Source organism: Mirounga leonina, unplaced genomic scaffold (assembly GCF_011800145.1).
Source record: "Mirounga leonina isolate KUSES-001 unplaced genomic scaffold, KU_Mleo_1.0 Mir_99, whole genome shotgun sequence".
Classification (NCBI taxonomy): Eukaryota; Metazoa; Chordata; class Mammalia; order Carnivora; family Phocidae; genus Mirounga; species Mirounga leonina.
This window is the reverse complement of record NW_023270971.1, coordinates 4356701-4375027: the sequence shown is the minus strand read 5'-3', so window position 1 is coordinate 4375027 and position 18327 is coordinate 4356701. Positions and strand designations below refer to the sequence as shown.

At 39.3% G+C, this 18327-nt stretch overlaps 2 protein-coding genes across 2 annotated transcripts; both read right to left on the bottom strand.

The window, feature by feature from the left end:
• Window positions 1-361: 361 nt before the first annotated feature.
• Window positions 362-5088, bottom strand: SPINK9 (serine peptidase inhibitor Kazal type 9). Its single transcript, XM_034999498.1, has 4 exons — window positions 4914-5088; window positions 3933-3961; window positions 1814-1941; window positions 362-530 (listed from the first exon to the last, which is right to left on the bottom strand). Exons 1-4 carry the CDS (start codon window positions 4966-4968, stop codon window positions 485-487), a joined length of 258 nt encoding a protein of 85 aa, XP_034855389.1. The 5' UTR covers window positions 4969-5088; the 3' UTR covers window positions 362-484.
• Window positions 5089-14957: 9869 nt separating this feature from the next.
• On the bottom strand, window positions 14958-17927 carry SPINK7 (serine peptidase inhibitor Kazal type 7). Its single transcript, XM_034999500.1, is given in 3 exon segments — window positions 14958-15003; window positions 16363-16528; window positions 17867-17927. Coding segments are annotated over 3 exon segments (273 nt in total).
• Between the last annotated feature and the right edge of the window lie 400 nt (window positions 17928-18327).

Sequence of the window (18327 nt, the reverse complement as noted above, 5' to 3'; positions counted from 1 at the left end):
CCTAGGTGGCTCAGTCGTTAAGCGTCTGCCTTCGGCTCAGGTCATGATCCCAGGTCCTGGGACTGAGCCCCGCATTGGGCTCCCTGCTCAGTGGGAAGCCTGCTTCTCCCTCTCCACTCCCCCTGCTTGTGTTCCTGCTCTTCCTATCTCTCTGTCAAATAAATAAATAAAATCTTTTAAAAAAATTTAGAAAAGAAAAAGGCATCAGATTCAGGTCCTTTGATATTCTGGGTCCAGCTACTGGTCTTTGTTGACCCTTTTCTCCCAGGATGTGGCCCTAAGGTGGTCCATTAGACATCACCCAGAAGTGAAACATCTGGAGGATTCAACTCCTAAATAAAAAGAGCCAGACATGTTTATTTCATGTAGGTCTACTTTATTCTACAAGGAAATCCAGACATAATGGTGACAAGATTAGGCAATGCAGCGTAGGTTATATGGGAGAAGAAGTGTGTTTCATGTGAACTGGAATCACAAGATAGATTCAACACTTTCCAAAATGTACAAATTTAAGTTTGTTGTCAGTTTTTCTGTGGAGAGAAAATAGCAACAAATGAAAATTGCTGAGGCCATAGGCATTTTATTAGCATCCAGAACTAATTTAGCATTCACTAATGAATCCCCAAGTCCATCCACTCATTGATGTTTTTTTTTTTTTAAGATTTTATTTATTTATCTGAGACAGAGAGAATGAGAGAGACAGAGAGCACATGAGAGGGGGGAGGGTCAGAGGGAGAAGCAGGCTCCCTGCTGAGCAGGGAGCCCGATGCGGGACTCGATCCCGGGACTCCAGGATCATGACCTGAGCCGAAGGCAGTCGCTTAACCAACTGAGCCCCCCAGGCGCCCATCCACTCATTGATGTTTTTAAAAGGAAGGAGTGACTGGGGGCGCCTGGATCACTCAGTCTGTTAAGCATCTGCCTTCTGGTCAGGTCATGATCTTAGGGTCCTGGAATCGAGCCCCGTGTCTGGCTCCATGCTCAGTGGGGAGTCTGCTTGTCCCTTTCCCTCTGTGCCCCCACCTCCTGTTCCCGCTCTCTCTCTCAAATAAATAAAATCTTCTAAAAAAAAGTAATTTTTTTCTGATAAAAAAACAAACCAGAACGATATGCCACCTATATTAGGTGTTTGTTTTCATTCATGTAAGTATTGAAAATACTTAAAAGGATCTGTATGTTTCTATACATTCTGGTATATCATGCACCATCTTATATTTTTTGAGCTGGTACTAATATATCTTTCAGATGATTACTTTGTAACTTTAAGCTATTTTTGGCTATTTGATTTTCAAATTTAATTTTTATTAGAGCTTCAATACATAAATCATACTCTGAAACAGAAAAATTTCTTTAGGATTTTTAGATATTATCCCCTTTTGTGCCAATAATTAGGGGGCTCTAACACATCTAAACTTAATTATTAAAACTGAACAATAGATATGGTTCATTCTGACAGACGACTGGCCTGGCATGCCTAGGAGGAGAGATGTTCCTTGTCCCTTGAAATAATGAAGCACACACTGTGGGATGACTTGAGTTTTTTGTAGAGGGAATTCAAACAATAGATTAGTAGGTGGACGCTGAACTAGATGACCCTCAAATTTCCTTCCAACTTACAGATTCTAGGGTTCTTTGATTTACTCTTACTGTCAGAACACCCACGGATCCAAAGACACTAGGGACCCCAAATTCTATGTATTCATCATATTTACATATTCATTGTGTCCTAAACCACTTCTTCTAATTGAGGTATATTTGTCATAACACCTAATTACACCTTAAATATAGAAAAGAAAAATATTTCAATACTTACTGAACTTCAAAACAGAAGAAGCAATCATTGGGGTAAGTTTTGCCATCGGATCCACAAATTGGTGCATATATTGCATGACAAAATCCGTCTTTTCCTGGTGGTGACTTTTTATATTTACTGCAATCAACCTGGAAATACATATTAAAAGCCTTCAACCAAATTTTTATTCCCAGGACTTAGGATTTCCCAAGCAAGTTTAGAGGGCTCTCAAATCATTTGTTTCTTATTCTAATTGTTCTCATCCAACCCCTTTGCAATAGATCAAGTATAAAGTTTTCTTGCATCAGATATAAAATCATGAGTGATAAACTTCTTTATGGTAGCTTGTAACCAAATAATTTACCTAAAAATTAAGAATTTAAATTTAAAAACACACATGAGATTCACAGATGTAATCATTCCCCTGATGTTAGTTTTCTACACATCCTGCTATTTCTCTCTTTCCCTTAAAAAGTTCTATCTGAATGCAAGTATGAGATGTATTATAGGGATACTTCCTATAATTTTAAGAACTAGCACATCATTAGCAACTTTTACCATTAATTATTGGTCACAAAGCACGTGTTATACACTTCATCAGCGCATAGACAGACACATGTATTTTACTATTGTAGTTGAGAACCAACCACTGTTGTAAATGCTAGGAGCAAAGCCAATGTGAAGCTCCCTGCAGGAGCAGGTATGCAGTCACCAAGACAGAGTTTTCTGGGGTTTTCACTTATGAGCAAATTGAAGAGTGTGGACAGTAAAAGTCAAATACATCAGATTTCAAATCCTGACTATATGACCCTGGGACCATCATTTTACTTCTCTAAGCTTTGGTTTCTTTACCTGCAAAGTAAGGGCGATAATAACTACATTGTAAGGTTAAAGTAAAAAATATATAATCAAGAAGATACGTGTAAAATGCTTAGCACTTAATGACATGGAAAATACTGAAAAAATACTATAGTTTTATCCCTTGGCTTTACGTTCAGGACTACACAAACTCTAGCTCTATACAGAAGACTTTACATTTCCAGTTTTTCTGACTCAGAGTTCTACATGTGATGTCTTACTAATTGTTTAATATCTCCACTTGGGTAGCCTGAAACATACCCAAACTTCAGGTTAAATTCATCTTCCCCTTCAGCTATGTTCCATTAATTAACCCATTCATTCCTTTGGTTTGCCATATGCCATGTACCTTCTAAGTTTTAGGGCTGAGCTGACGGCTGGCAACACAAAGATTAGCAAGCATGATGAAATGGCAGAAGGAGCTCAGAAGCTAGTGGAGTCTAATGGAGAATGGGAATGATGGTGCCCCTTGATGAGTATATGTCAGCATGATTTCACTTCTTGCCTGCTCAAACCCCAGTGTTGGGACTTAGTCATATGCGCAGTTTGACCAGAAACTACCAAGGCTTCATATTCATTAACCTTTTTCATTCTCAAGCAGCTACTAAATCATGAAGGATGTCTTGGACTCAGGACTGTCTGACTCCAAAATTTACACTCTTCATCCTCTTATTCTCTTTAATACGTAAAACGAAAGACTCAAAAGAAGTGAAAGGAGCTGCCTAGGCCCTGCAGGCATACAGCTAAAAAGCCATTGAGCTTGGACTCCTGGTTTAAAGTTTTTACTACCACACCTAGATTTTCTCAACAATAGTTACTGCTTAATATGAGTCATAAAGGGAAGGTTAAATTAAAATCTTCATTCCCTAAGATAAAGAACAAAGATGTATGTGACCCATTTAACAATTATAAGAATCATGACTTGTCCTTCTTGAGTTTTACTAGGTGCCAGGTACTGTGCTCTACTCTCTTCAAACACTTTTAACCCTCACAATAAGCTTATGAGGCAAGTATTGTTGCCCATGGCCATACGATCAAGGAGCTGGAATTCAAACCCAGGACTTTATAACTCGGATGCTAGGTATCTAACCACTTTGTTCTACTATGTCCATTTCAGAAAGGTCTCTTAATAGTTTTTTTAAATAAAATCACTTTTGATATTTAAAAAAATCGTCAAACATGTAGCAATTTAATTAATGTACAGTAGCAAATATTTCCTTGTTGATACCGGCTTTAAAATTACATAGAAGTAGGACTTTTATATCAAGATGGATGTACTGACCTGTTGAGGGTGTGGAGCACATTCTACATCTGTGAGAAAAACAAAGACAAGAGAAACCAAATTAAACTCTGGAAGAACCTAAGCTTGTTAAAAAAAAAAAAAAAAAAGGTCTTTCATTTATGTTTCAGCTCTCAGCCTATCAAAAATATAAGACTCTCTTCAGAACTGTGTATCAATATAATAGCAAAGGTTGAAGCTCAACATAAATTTTTTTTTCTTTTTTGGATGGGATGAGAGCATAGCCAAAAGCATGGAGAAGCTACTATAATAATGAGTTTTGTTCTTTCCTACCTCATAATCAGAGTTTAGGAAATATTGAAAAAAAGAAGTGGTTTTGTATCTAGTGAATGTCTGCTATTGTGTAGTAGGAATAGATGGCAGAAGCTGGACCAGCAGTTGAAAATTCTTAGGAAGCAGATTTCAACTCAGTGCAAAAATAATAATAGCTCATGCTGCCAAACAATGGATGGGACATTTTTTTAAAAAATTTAAACTCAATTAGTCAACATATAGTACATCATTCATTTAAGATGTAGTGTTCAGTGATTCATCAGTTGCATATAACACCCAGTGCTCGTCATATCACGTGCCTTCCTTAATGCCCATCACCCAGTTATCCCATCCCCCTACCCACCTCCCCTTCTGCTACCCTCAGTTGATGGGACAGTTTTATAAAGAAATGAGGTCCCCATAAATGGAGATATCAAGTCAAAGCAGAGTCTGGATGTACACTTACCAAAGAAGTTATACAAAATGTTTATGTGGGTAAGAATTTGGCCTTAGCTGACCATTTAGGTCAACTCAGCCCCAAAGATGGTATCATTTAACGATTTATTGGTAGAGACAAAAAAAAAAAAAAATGCATTTCAAAAAGCTTCCCTTATTATCTACGTGCTGTGTATATCCCAGAATGCTGTGAGCAAAAGATGACATGAGCTGTTGGTATCAGGATAGGGGTGGTGTTATGAGGGAGATACTTACTGAAGATGGTCATAAGTGCCAGAGCCAAGAGCAGGGCACAAGCTATTGCTTTCATGCTGCTGAAGTGGCCAAGTGCGGTCAGATGGTGGCAAAACAAGTGACTTTCTGGTGTCTGCTCTGTCCACTTGGGTCCTGCCTTATATATTGTCAAGAGTTCCTGCCTCGATTATGAAATAGCTATTTCCAGAAACAGAATCATGGGAAGAGGTCAGAAACATTCGCTAGTGTGGGAATTCTTTTATTGTGAAATCAAATAGTTGCCCATGATATTTTAATAGATAATAGAACCCAATAAAGCTGTTGTTATTTCCTTATTTCTTTACATACTTGAGAGTTTGAGTGCTTTCACATCTGTTATACCATTGGATCTTCATAACAAGTCTATTGGATAGTTATTACCATTTTCTTTGTGTTACAGATGAGAAAATGAAGTGACAGAGAAGTTAAGTAATTTCAACCAGGTTTATTACATATTCGTCTTTGTACTACTTCCGGGAATACTCATCAGCATGGCAGCTTTCGAAGTTCGGACACTTTCCCAGTTTCCCCTCTTTCCTCTGAGACCAAATAGGAAATGTTGCCAGATGAGACTCCAGACTGGGTATAGAGAAAATGTATCAACACCCAAGTCTTTTTTTGCGGGGGGAGAAGGGCAGACGGACAAGGAGAGAGAGAATCTCAAGCAGGCTCCATACCCAGCATGGAGCCCATCGTGGGGCTTAATCCCATGACCCCAAGATCATGACCTGAGCCAAAATCAAGAGTCGGATGCTTAACAGGCTGAGCCACCCAGGTGCCTCAACACCCAAGTCTTGATTCAGCAGAAACAAGCAATGATTGATGCTCTTTATTTAGCAGGGGGGATAATTTTCCCAAAAATCTAAATTTGAGGAGATGGAACAGTGGGTGGAGCTGGTGAGCAGTCACACCTCATTTACCTGCCAGATCTCTGGTGGAAGCTTCTTTATCAAGGGCACTTGGGAGAAGGGACTACTGAAGGGCAATAATAAAGAGCTATGTGACCATCTTAGCCAGTAGTGGATTTGTTGTCTGCAGTGGCTGGACTGTCCCTAAAGCTTTGGCCATGATTCTCTAGTCCTGAAAACACAGCCTGATGATTCAAGAATGAGATGTTGACTTTGCCCTGGGCCATGGTTACATATGAGGCCAGTGACATCTTACACTAATACAATCATTTTTAACAGACAAGCTCACCAATCATTTGGCCATGGTTTAAATAGGTTTAATTGTGCTTTATCAAACCATGTTTCATTTAAAATCTCTGATAAAGACTACAAGGATGGGGCACCTGGGTGGCTCAGTCGTTAAGCGTCTGCCTTCAGCTTGGGTCGTGATCCCAGGGTCCTGGGATCGAGCTCTGCATTGGGCTCCCTGCTCGGCGGGAAGCCTGCTTCTCCCTTTCCCACTCCCCCTGCTTGTGTTCCCTCTCTCGCTGTCTCTCTCTCTCTGTTGAATAAATAAATAAAATCTTTAAAAAAAAAAAAAAAAGACTACAAGGACACCTATTTTGGAATGTGCCAATTTTGAATACAATGACTCTCTGAGAAGACCTTGAAAGCAGCTCTTGCAGTTTGGGTAGACAGAGTTGGAAGACACTGTATATACCACTAGTGGAAGTAGTGCCAAAGACTGAGACACTGAAACTCACAACTGTTTCCCTTCAAAAGGATAAAGACAGCTGGAACCTGTGCTGGTCTGGGGGGCGGGCATCATTATATTACTGAGAGTTGAAACTCTAAGCGTCTTGCAGAGCTGAATTCATTGCCAGCTTCACCATTCCCTACATGACTTGGTGTAAGTTATTGAACTCTTAGTAGCCTTGGTTTCTTAATGTTCATTTAATCATTCAGTAAATATTAATGAGCATTTACTCTTAGAAACTATATTACAACTTGGGCATACCATGAATAATGAGAAACTTTGCCACTGTCTTCATTATAGCTTGACAAGGACTTTGTTCTTGACCGAACTGTAGTTAGGCTGCTCTGAGTCCTTTTCTTGATTCGGCCTTAACCTTGCTCCCCACCTCCCCTCCATCTCTTGTCTTTGGCCTGCCCCTTTCAGTCTTGGCATAGAATCCTGATAAGTCATCTCCCTACCATTGATATCTGATCACTCTTGATATCTGATCAAGTTCTTCATTCCCCACTTTTAATATATAAGTCCTTGGCCAGCCTTTAGCAAGAATCTTCCTATTCTTGGTAACTCTCATTAATAATTTTCCATCTCCTGACCCCCTCAACTTGCTCCTTGGCTAAAAATCCCCACTTGTTTTATGCAGACTTGAGCCCAATCTCTCTCTCCTATTGCAATAGGAGCTTTCAAGATTATACCTTGAGTGACACTTTCCTTACCATTTTAACAAGTGTCAAATACTTTAACAAGCTTACAAAATAAAGTTAATGGCACAATCATCATAAGCTTGTTGTAAGTTTCAAATGAGATTGTATTTGTAAAGTTCTTGTCCAGGGTCTGGAATATAGTAAGCTCTTAACAAATTTTGGTATTTAATGATAATGATCATGATAGTGAAGACAATGACAGTGACTGTGGTCTGAAGAAAAGACTCAGAAAGCACTTAAGAAGTATCTTAAAATAAGCAAATGGTGTATCTTTGTGGCCATATTGGAAATAATACATACTGGCATGTGATCACAAAAGGAACTTTATGATGATCAGTAATGTTTGATAATGACTAGAGGTAATGAGAATCTTATCCTTTTAAGTGTCTCATTGGAGGTCAAATGAATACTTCTCAGGGACTCTGCAGAGGTGATTCCTTTATTGAATGGCCTCTATCAACATTTTTAAACTTTTCCTTTTTAACAGCAAAATACTTTGTTTAATGATAATAGCAATATCAATAATAATATTTACTGAGCACTAATTATGTGTCAGGTAGTTTTGGAATTGTTATATGGCTATTAACTTATTTAAATTTTAAAACTATGTTAGATAAATACTATTACTATCAATGACTTTACAAATAAAGGAGGAGAGGCACAAAGAAAATAGAGAAGTTGTCCAAGATCACAAGAGAGCATAGTGGAACTGAAAAATGTTGTATAGAAGCATAATACACTAAACAGACAACAGACGTTCTCCATTACTTGAAGGACTGTGGCAGCTTGGCTTCCTTGTCCCTATCTTCCCATAATGGCCCTTGAGTCACACTCATGGAGTCCCTAGGGGTCCACAGGATAATTTGAAGATCTCTAGTCTAGGAGAGAAGTTCCCAAATTCCACCCTCAGAGAGCAACTCCAGCAGGTGGGTCCATAGGGGTTCAGTGAGGAAAGTACTACTTGAGGGAGAGCTTATCTGGATCAGAGCCTCAGCCTGGCTGGTTATAAGAGTGTGAATGCAAAAGGGAGAATGCAGAAAAACAGGATGATTTAGAAGGAGCAAGTTCACACAGAGTTCCAGGGCCATAAAGGAGATTCTCTAGTTCAGGGAATAAAGCAGTCACCTGAATTGAAGCCCAAGAAGAACTGAATCTCAAGATTTTAGATACAAGATTAGAGGAGAACTAATATAGAGGTTATTCTCTGGAGGGTGTCAGAGGGCTGGGCTGGCTGAGGCTATAATTGCTAAAACCTCTTCCACTTCTGAGGAAGACTGGCCAGAGTTTAGGAGCCATTGATGTGCATGCATGGGTTAAGTGGTCACCTCTGGAGGGGAAATGTTGCAGGATCTGGGAATCAGGAAAACTTTGACACAAAGTCCCTTGAGCTCTTCAGAAATGTCTTTCCACACAATGGCAGTCCTTTCCTGCTAATAAGCTAGACCTTTTAGGCAACCCTGAGTTACACTGAGAAAAGGAAGAAGAACAACAAGAAGAAGAAGAACAAGAACAAGAAGAACAAGAAGAAGAGGAGGAGGAGGAAGAGAAGGAGGAGGAGGAAAGCAAAGGGTAATGGGATAGGTAGGGGAAGAAGAAGAGGCAGAGCAGAAGCAGCAGCTTAAAATGTCACTGTGAATTGAGGGTTGTTTTTTTTTTTTTTTCCTCCTAAGGAATTCTGAACTATTTTCAGCATGTATTGGTGGGGAAAGGGGAGGTGGGGAGAACCTTATGGTTTATTTGGGAATTTACTTAAGAACTCAGCCTGTGTGGCATATCCTTCCCATATTCTCTTGCTATTTCCCATTCTGAAGTCACTTCTGTGCCCTTACTTTGCTTTCTTGGAGAAACAGTTCTATCAAATTACTAGTACCTGTTTTGCATAACAATTAGGAAGAACACATTTTTGAATTTTAACTTTTTGTTTTGAAATAATTGTTGCAAGACTAGAACAAAGAACTTGTCATGTACTCTTCACCTCAAGACTCCATTTTGCCATTTGTGTCAATAATGCCTTTATAACAGGATGATCCAATCCAATCAGATTGTATAAAAAACTCTAACAGAAATTAACTCAAAATGGATGAAAGAGTTAATGTAATAGTTGTAAGTATACGGGTCTTAGAAGAAAACAGGCATAAACCTTTGAATGGGCAGTGGTTTCTTAGATACGACACTAAAAATATAATAAACAAAAGGGAAAATAGATAAATTGGATTTTGTCAAAATCCAAATTTTGTGCTTGATAGGACAGCCCACAGAATGGGAGAAAATATTTGCAAATCATAGATCTGATAAAGGAAAAAAAATATTCAGAATATATAAAGCTAAACAGAATATATGCAGTTCAACAATAACCAGACAAATAATCTAGCTAAAAAATGAGCAACGGGTTTAAATAAACATTTTTCCAAAGGATATATACAAATGGCCAATAAAGCCATTAAAATATGCTCATCATCATTAGTTATTAAAGAAATGCAAATCAAAGCCAAAATGAGTACCATTTCACATCCATTAGGATAGCTAAAAAAAATAAAATAAAAGACAAGATGTCAAGGATGTGGAGAAAATGGAACCCTCATACATTGCTAGAAAGATGGGGGAATAAGAGTGACTGCCAGTCAGTTTGGAGTTTCTTTTTGGAGTTATCAAAGGTATTGAAATCAAATAGTGGTGCTGGTTGCACAATTTTGTGAGCAGACTAGAGTTTTACATTTTAAAAAGAATTTTTGTAACTAATATAATGCTGTGTGTTAATTATAATTCAATTAAAAATTAAAAAATAATAAAACCCTGAGTTTTATGGTATGTGAAATATTTCTCAACAAACAACAATGACAATAATAAAAGATCCATTCAGAATCATGCAATATCATGTTCTTTAGTCTCTTTCAATGCAGAATATTTAAAAGGCCTGTTCTTGGTTTTTGAAAGTTGTAGATGAGTTATTTTATAGAAGGTTTCTGAATTTGAGTTTGTCTCATGTTTCCTAGTGGCTATATTCAGGTTGTGCATTTTTGGCAGGGAAATACAGAAGATACTCCATATTCTTCACGTTGTATACTTTGAGATAGTATCCATGATGTTGATTTGCCCCATCACTAACTATGCTAACTTTGACCACTTGTGCCAGTTAGTGTCTGCAATGTTTCTCTACTCTACTGTTACTCTTTCTCCTTCCAAATTAGTAAATATTTTGTGATGAGATCCCTTGAGATTATTTGAATATCTCATTTTTCATCACAGTTTTACTCATGGTATTAAGTGAGGCCATGTTCAAATAGGGCAAACTATATAAGTAAATTCATGTAATCTTACATGTTCAAATTATACTTTTGCCTTTTCACTTTCTAGTATCAATTTCTAAGGAACTAAAATATTCCCATTTCTCAAACCAAGAAAAAAACCCCACATTTACTGATCATGGGCCTTTACTTCAACACACCAAACACATTTACAAAAATGTAGTCTATGTGTTCAGGCCTGGGTAAATGTTGGAGAAGTATGGACATACAGATCCTAATCAACTCTTTCATTTCCGTAGGACTTTACAGTTTATAAAGCATGTTCACATGCATATATCATCTGACTCTGACAATATACAGGTTAAATTAGGGATTTGATTTTGTCGGTAAGCAAAGAGATATTGCACATGTAAATGACCAACCTACAGCTACACACCTGGTGATGTTCAAGTTGGCATAAGCATACAAGTCTCCTGTTCCAAGTTTTGTTGTGTTCTCTTGAGCTGCTTGGTGGAGTTTTATAAAGAAGACAATGATGATGAATATGCCAAAGACCTCAGGGAAGTAAGTGCTGATGAATACATAGAGAAGTGAGTAAAACTTAATAAAGTCTTTTTTTTCTTCAAGGCCTAAACTTGGAGAGGTAACAATTTAAAAATAAACCTACTTTACACTTACATTTATAGTGATTTAACAGTTTCCCTGTGGCAAAGATTTACTTTCCCTGGCAGGGAAAAAGGAAAAGAAAAGATATTAATAGATATGCCATAGTAAGAAATATGTATATAAATTCCACTGATGTTAAAAGCTTATGATGAAAACCAAAAATCTTCATTGCCAATATCACTTCGGTGGGAGCTAATTTCAACCATTTCTATTCTAAGGTTGTTACTGTCACAATTCTCAATATTTAAGAAATCAAGAAATAGAGGTATAAGTATATCTTATTATTTATTGACTACCATCTATGAAGGAAAGTCGTTAATTTGTATTACCTTACAACCTTTAGTTCTTCCCAATTTTTGATGAGTATATCATGACTTTTCAAAAATTCTGCACACTACCTTTATAACTTTAAATAATATATCTTGGTCACTTTCTATTATTCTCATCCTTAGGCAACATCTCATAATCCTACAAGAAACTTACATGCCTCCATACACTTCCCTCAGTCAACTTTTCTCTCTAAAGATTTGTCACCTCTATGTTTATTTTTACATTTAAGACATTAAAAATATGCACATTCTGTTCTGTATGCCATAATTAATTCTTCTACAGTTTAACCACAGGTTAATTCCAAAATTTGAAGAGCAATAACTATTTTTAAACATCATTTATAAATTTTAAAAGGATTCTGGGAATGTATCAATTGTGGGCCAAATCTAGACTTCAATTTCAGAAAGATCAGAAATCTTCTTTAAGTGCTCGCTTCGGCAGCACATATACTAAAATTAGAAATCTTCTTTAAGGCGGTGAGTTGTGGTGAGTGTTGGAAGAAAAGGAGAAATGTCATCAACAGCTAGTATTGGGCTCTGAATACAATATGGACCAAAGACCTGAGGCTGCTCAGGTCTGCAATGAAGCCAGATGTTTCCTCATTGTCTTTATGCAGTGTGGTGTGTAGAACCAACGCTAGCTAGACTCAGCGCCAACAGAACCATCCACCATTTACAGTTCTGCAATTCTGCCCATTATTTCCCTCTGGGAGCTTCTTTTGTCTCACCTGAGGAGCTAGGCTGATCATGTCTACCTTATGATGGATGCTGTGTGAGGATTAAATGAGACAGGAATATGAAAGTCTTTTGTGAACTCTAAGTGTTTTACAGATGTTATGTACTGGGTCATTTCATAGTAGAAAGAGTTTGATTCCCAAGGATATTGAGATATGATGGATGAAATTCTGAAAACACTTTTTTGGGCCCTGGATTGGGAGGAGCAGATCTGGGTTCTTGTCCTCGTCTTCCATATGAGCAATGAGGCATTTCCAATTTGGGGAGTTCAGAGTTTCTATCCATAAAAAGAGGCTGTTTACTGGGTCTTTTTCATCCATGATGATCAGGAATTCTTATATAGGTGTGTATTTTGCTCACATTTTGTATCATGTTTCCATTGATATCTTTCCCTGATCTTCATGCACAGTTGCCAGGGATTTTGTAGGTTTTTCCATCTGTACCATACTTGGGGGTGAGGATGGGCTCACAGTGTAGGGGTATGCCCATGCCATGGCCTTTATCACAGTCCAACTACCTGGAGAAAGAGAGCTTTTTTGTACAAAGAAATGAGCTTCTGAGGATTCAGTTCTTCTGAGGAGATGTGAGTGAGATCAGAGGAAGAATGAGAAGGACTGAGGTAGCCAAAAGTTTGAAGGCAGTAGGGGAGAGAGGGGTGAGCAAGTGGAGCAATATGGAAATCAGACTCCTAAGAAGGTATAAACAACTGAAGATATATAAGAAAGATTAGTGAGGAGCACTGGGAAAATGCAGGTGTTTGTTTAAGACAGGGCAAACAGTGTCAGGTGCAGGAGTAGATCAAGACCAAGAAAAGGAAAGACAAGAGAAGCTGAAGATCTAAGAAGGTGGGAGGAATTGGCATGATGAGAAGAGTACAGCAGACTGAGAAACCTGTGGGGTTGTGGGCAACTCAGGCGTGGGGATGCTCCACATACACAAGCAGGTGTGAGCAGCTCAGGAGAGGATCACACCAGGAGGGGTGGGAGCTTGGAACCCAGAAGTGAGAGCTGCTGAAGGTGGCAAGCAACTGAAGAGGGCTAAGCCAGCAAGACCATTTGACCACCTATTCTAGGCCCTGTTCAGATCACAACTTCTCCCTATCTGCTACTTTTACTTCAGCAGCTTTGTTTGTCCAAGATACTTCCCTATCCTTGCTCTTCTTCACAGTTTCCATAGTTGACTTGACCATGATCTGGCTTGACCTTGACTTTGAACTTGACTTTGAATTTGACTCTGATTCAGACCCATATTTTATCCCAATCATCCAGACCATGTTAGGTGCATCTTGATCATGGGGACAGAGTCTGTACTTATATGATTATATAACACTTTAGCAGTAGAATATAAATGCAGGCATGATCCAATTGTTTATAAGCCTTTTCATATGACTTTTATGGAGTTACCATAACTATGGATTCCCTCTCTCTTCTTTTTTTTTTTTTTTAGATTTTATTGTTTTATCTGAGATAGAGAGAGAGTGAGAGAGAAAGAGCACGAGTGGGGGAGAGAGGGAGAAACAGGCTCCCCACTGAGCAGAAAGCCCGATGCAGGGTTTGGTCCCAGGACCCTGGGATCATGACCTGAGCCAAAGGCAGACGCTTAACCAACTGAACCACCCAGGCACCCCTCCCTTTCTCTTCTTGAGTCTATGAGGAGATAAGGTTTCCACAGACTTCCTTGTATCTTTAGGGAAGCCTGTAGGTGGGCAGGACTATCCTCTTTCAATCTCTGGGCCAAGAACAGTTCTGGAGCAAGTGAGGGAAGAAGTGAACATGGGGAGGAGAAAATGAGGACCATGAAAATATACCAAGGCCTAATCTGGGTCACTAATTTCTTGTGAGCTATGCCTATCACTGAAGACTTCCTCAAAGTGTTGTGGTCACATAAGCATCATCTATAGAAGGAACTCCAGCTTCATCACTAAGAATGAATTAGAGGTCTCTGTATTTAAAACAAATGTACAGTTTGCCAGTACGGTCAATGTTGTCTTGGTACATAGTGGTATCTACATTTTACAATTATGGAAGGCAAGTGTTAGACCAAGCAATGTAGTAGTCAGTGCCAGAGATGTTCTATTAAGGCTCCAGCAGGAGGTTAGCAAGGTGAGAGATAAGAAAGGAGGAAATTATGGAATGCTCATGGAAAGAAATGGGCAGGAAAATCTTCCCCCCAGGGTTGACTTCTTATAATGAAGGAGGTGCCCCTCTAAGGAACTTTGGAAAAGAGACTAATATAAAGGACCAGTATGGTCCATAGACTAGTTCCCAGTGGCAGGTACTGATTAAGGAAAGTAAAGACCCCAGGAGAGGGTAAGGTGTTCACTGATGTGTGTGTGTGTGTGTGTCTCTTGGAAGTTACTTGGCATTCTTCATACAAAACTTTCTCATAAAGAAGATTTATATATCCCTCAGTTTTATTTTTAAACTGAGATATTACATCCCAATCTAAGAAACAAATACAAGCAGAAGTAAAGATAAACTCTCTGGGGAGATTCTTTTATTGAGGTACAAAAAGAAGCCCGAAGTCAGTGAGGCATGAGTTTGAGGAAGACCACAACAACTTTCTCCACTCAACAAAGATGACTCTGAATCTGTCTCTGCCCCTACCAGAGCACTGGCCAAGATGAGGGAAAAGGCAGTCAGAGCCCAGGGATGATGACAATGACCGTGAAGATACCATCGCTCTGTACCCATGTCTGTGGAGAAGTTAACATCTTCCTTCATGAAGAAGCTGAACTTTTCCATTACTTTTCCTATGAGAAAACACATAACAAGATTCATTAAACAAGAGGAAATGTTATATGTCAGAGCCAAAAGGAACTATAGAAATTATGAGGCAGAGTTTAATGTTATAGATGAAGAAACTGAATCCCTGAAAAGGAAGGTCCTTGCCACAGGCAGTTTCTGACAGAGACAGAAGCAGAGTCTCCCTAGTCCAGTGATATTTCCACCATACCTACTGCCTCCACTGATCCCAGAACCGGGGCCCATCAGCCAATATCCTACAATAACAATGGAGGAGGACATGGGAAGCTGAGGTGGCCCGCCCCTCAGTCTTTCCTGGCCAGCAAGGCCTGTGATGAAGCTGGGTCATGCGTTAGTGAGAACTGCCACCACATGTCCCTTTCAGTGTCCTTGAACACAAGCCAGCTTCTAGGCCAAGAGCCCAATGGGTGTGCATGTTAGAGAATCTTCCCTTTTGTGAATTTTCCCTGTTCCTGAATAGAAATAAAGATGCAGACATATCCTTCTGAGCTCAGGGCCTAAACTGATATTCTAACTTGTTTAAATAATCACAAAGATGAAAAATACAAGACCGAAGATGGGTAGCCAAAATCCAGTGGTCTAAGGGAGACTTAATAATGAACGAAGTGGACTTAGTGTAAGGTAAGAAATGCTAAGGTGCCTGTTCTGTATTAAAGAAGTGACAAGTACCTAGTTATATTGCCTTCAGAAATAGTTCACAGGCCAAACAAAAATACTTAAGCAAAACATGCCCAGGTCTAAGCACTGACAGCTTGCATCTCCCTCTTTTAGATAAGAGAAAACAATTTTTGTGGTAGCCTTCTCCTCTTCCCCCATAAGGTTACAGTTATTTAGAGCCCCTAGGAATTTGAGAAGGATGAAGGCGCTCTATCCACAGTTTGTCTAAGAATCAAGCAGTATGGCCTCACTTCTCTTAGAAATCATGTAGGATAGTGGTTTTCAATGATTTTTTATTATGGGGGTCAAGATCTTTTCTTCTAACAAGATACTGTGTAGAACTCCACTACCTAAAATAGCCAAAAGCTGAACTTTGGGGGTTGGAGATCACCCCCAGATGATCCCCTTAGCCCCCTTGCCTCTATAGAACCTCTGGGCTCCTAGTCTTACTGGATTCCCTCAATTGAGACAGGAATTGGCAGTTGGGTGATGGATGGAACTAGTTTAAGCTGGCAGAGCAGGTGGCCCAAACCTCGCCTGACTGTGAGACAGATGGTTTTCTCTCTCTACCAGCTGCTTCTGGGTGGGAATCAGCGCAGCTTATGGAGAGTGAAACAAGCTCATAGAGGAGAGGTTTGCAGTGGAGGACACTGGCTGTGACTTCTTTTTTCTTCCCACGAGGTACTCACAAGTTCTCAATGCATAGGTGGCATTCATTCCCATAGGTGATGTAGTCAGAACCACAAACGGGCAGGTATGTGATGGGGCAGGGGATGGCCACCACTGGGTACTTCTTATAAATGCTGCAGTCCACCTGCTACGGACACAAGAGAATGCCCTAAGCTGTGCTGGCCTCTGTTGGGCAGGAAGCAAAATACCATCCTAGGAGTCCCAGGTCAGATATTCTGATGCTGCTTCTATTACTAATATTATCACCATGACAAATACTAGTACCGCTGTCCCCACCTCTGTTACTACTAGCATACGCTGTTAATAATTCCTGAGCATTTCCATGCTAGCCTTTAAGCTTAAATTATACATGATTTTTTTTTGTTTAATATTCATAACAACTGAATAGGGTAGGTTCTACCGTTACACCTATTTATAGATGGGTGAAATTCAGGCTTATGCGTCATATTTCTTCAACTGCCTTCTGGAAAGAAGAGGAGATTTTTTTATCTGTGCCCGCCTCCTCCTTTGCCCCCTCCCCAAACATGCTGAATTAATTCTACATATATATTTCAAAACCTTTTGTTGACTAAATGACAGTCAATAGGAATTGAAATTAAAATGTAATTCAATATACTCACTGTTGTTAAAGGCAGACTAGCAGCTTCTGAAAGAGAGTTACAGATGGAAATGTTAAAAATAAAGCAAAGTCTTAAAGTCTCATGAATTAATGTTAATTTGGGCCTATGGATTGAGACTCTGTATTTGCTCTGGTGACGAATCTTAGCACACACTCTGTTCTTATATAAAACTCCAGCAGTTTGCTGAAGAAGCCAAATGGCCAATAAGGTAAGCCCTTTATTCAGGTAGGAGAATTAACTGGTTTCCTCCCTTTATTGACATGGGTCATTTTCTGGAGTTTATCATGTCTTTGATAATGATTCAAAATCAGATAGCAATAGAAAGCATTGCAGTCACCCCTCCTAAGAACCTGCAGTTCCACCATCTTTGATATTCTCCCCTCTGAACTGATACAAAGAAATGGAATGGAATGTTCTTAAGGTGTTAGACTCTTAATTTATTTAAATAATTTTCACCATATAAAAGTCTAATTGTTGACTGCTGGGCTTTGGAGAATTGTGTTTTATTTCAGTCCCCCTGGATTGATTTGGAGAGGCATCCAAGTTTTTCTGTGTCCTTGCCCTGAGGAATAGTATCTAATAACACCAGCCACTTCCAGTGTCCTTATGGAATGGTAGACTTATGAAGAAATTAGTTCTTTTTTTTCCTATGGCTCCATGGATGAAAATAAAAATCCTTGAAAGGGAAAACACTGGACCCAACCACCTTCCCCCAACACCTGTTGGTACGTAAGAGTCTCCCTTCCCAGGCCAGGGCTGTTTGTATTATAAGCCAGTACACTTTAAATCCACATGCCCAGACATTTTCCTCCAATCCTGAGAAGGGGTTATTTGGGAAGACAAGCTTACTGGCTACACAGGCCACTCTCTGCCCTTAACTCACCCGAGTTGCTGAAGAAATGAGTCATTGTGCAGAGCAGAAGGAGCCCCCCGATGATCTTCATGGTGGAGACAGCTGTGATGTAGAGGCTCTCGGGGCTGTCACACCAGCTACATCAACCATACCCTAGGAAAGGGCTTAGGTTTATATGCCAGTCCTTGGTTCCTCCACCTTTCCTGTGAGGTCATCGAGAGTCAGTGTTGGCTCTGAGAGGTTCTCAAGGCACAATGTCACACCCTGGGTGGTGTTGCGGTTCTCGTCACTTAATTGCTACTTATTATCTGACCGAGAAATTGATTATTTGAGGTGAGAAGTACTTTCTGCTTGCACCAGAGGTGGGGACTGTTATTTAGAATTCTCAACTTCAAGTAGTAGAAGAGATTAACTACCGACTGCTTGGCCTAGTTATGAAATAAGTAAAAATATCAAACTTTTTTTTCACCAAATAAAGAATATTAGATTCA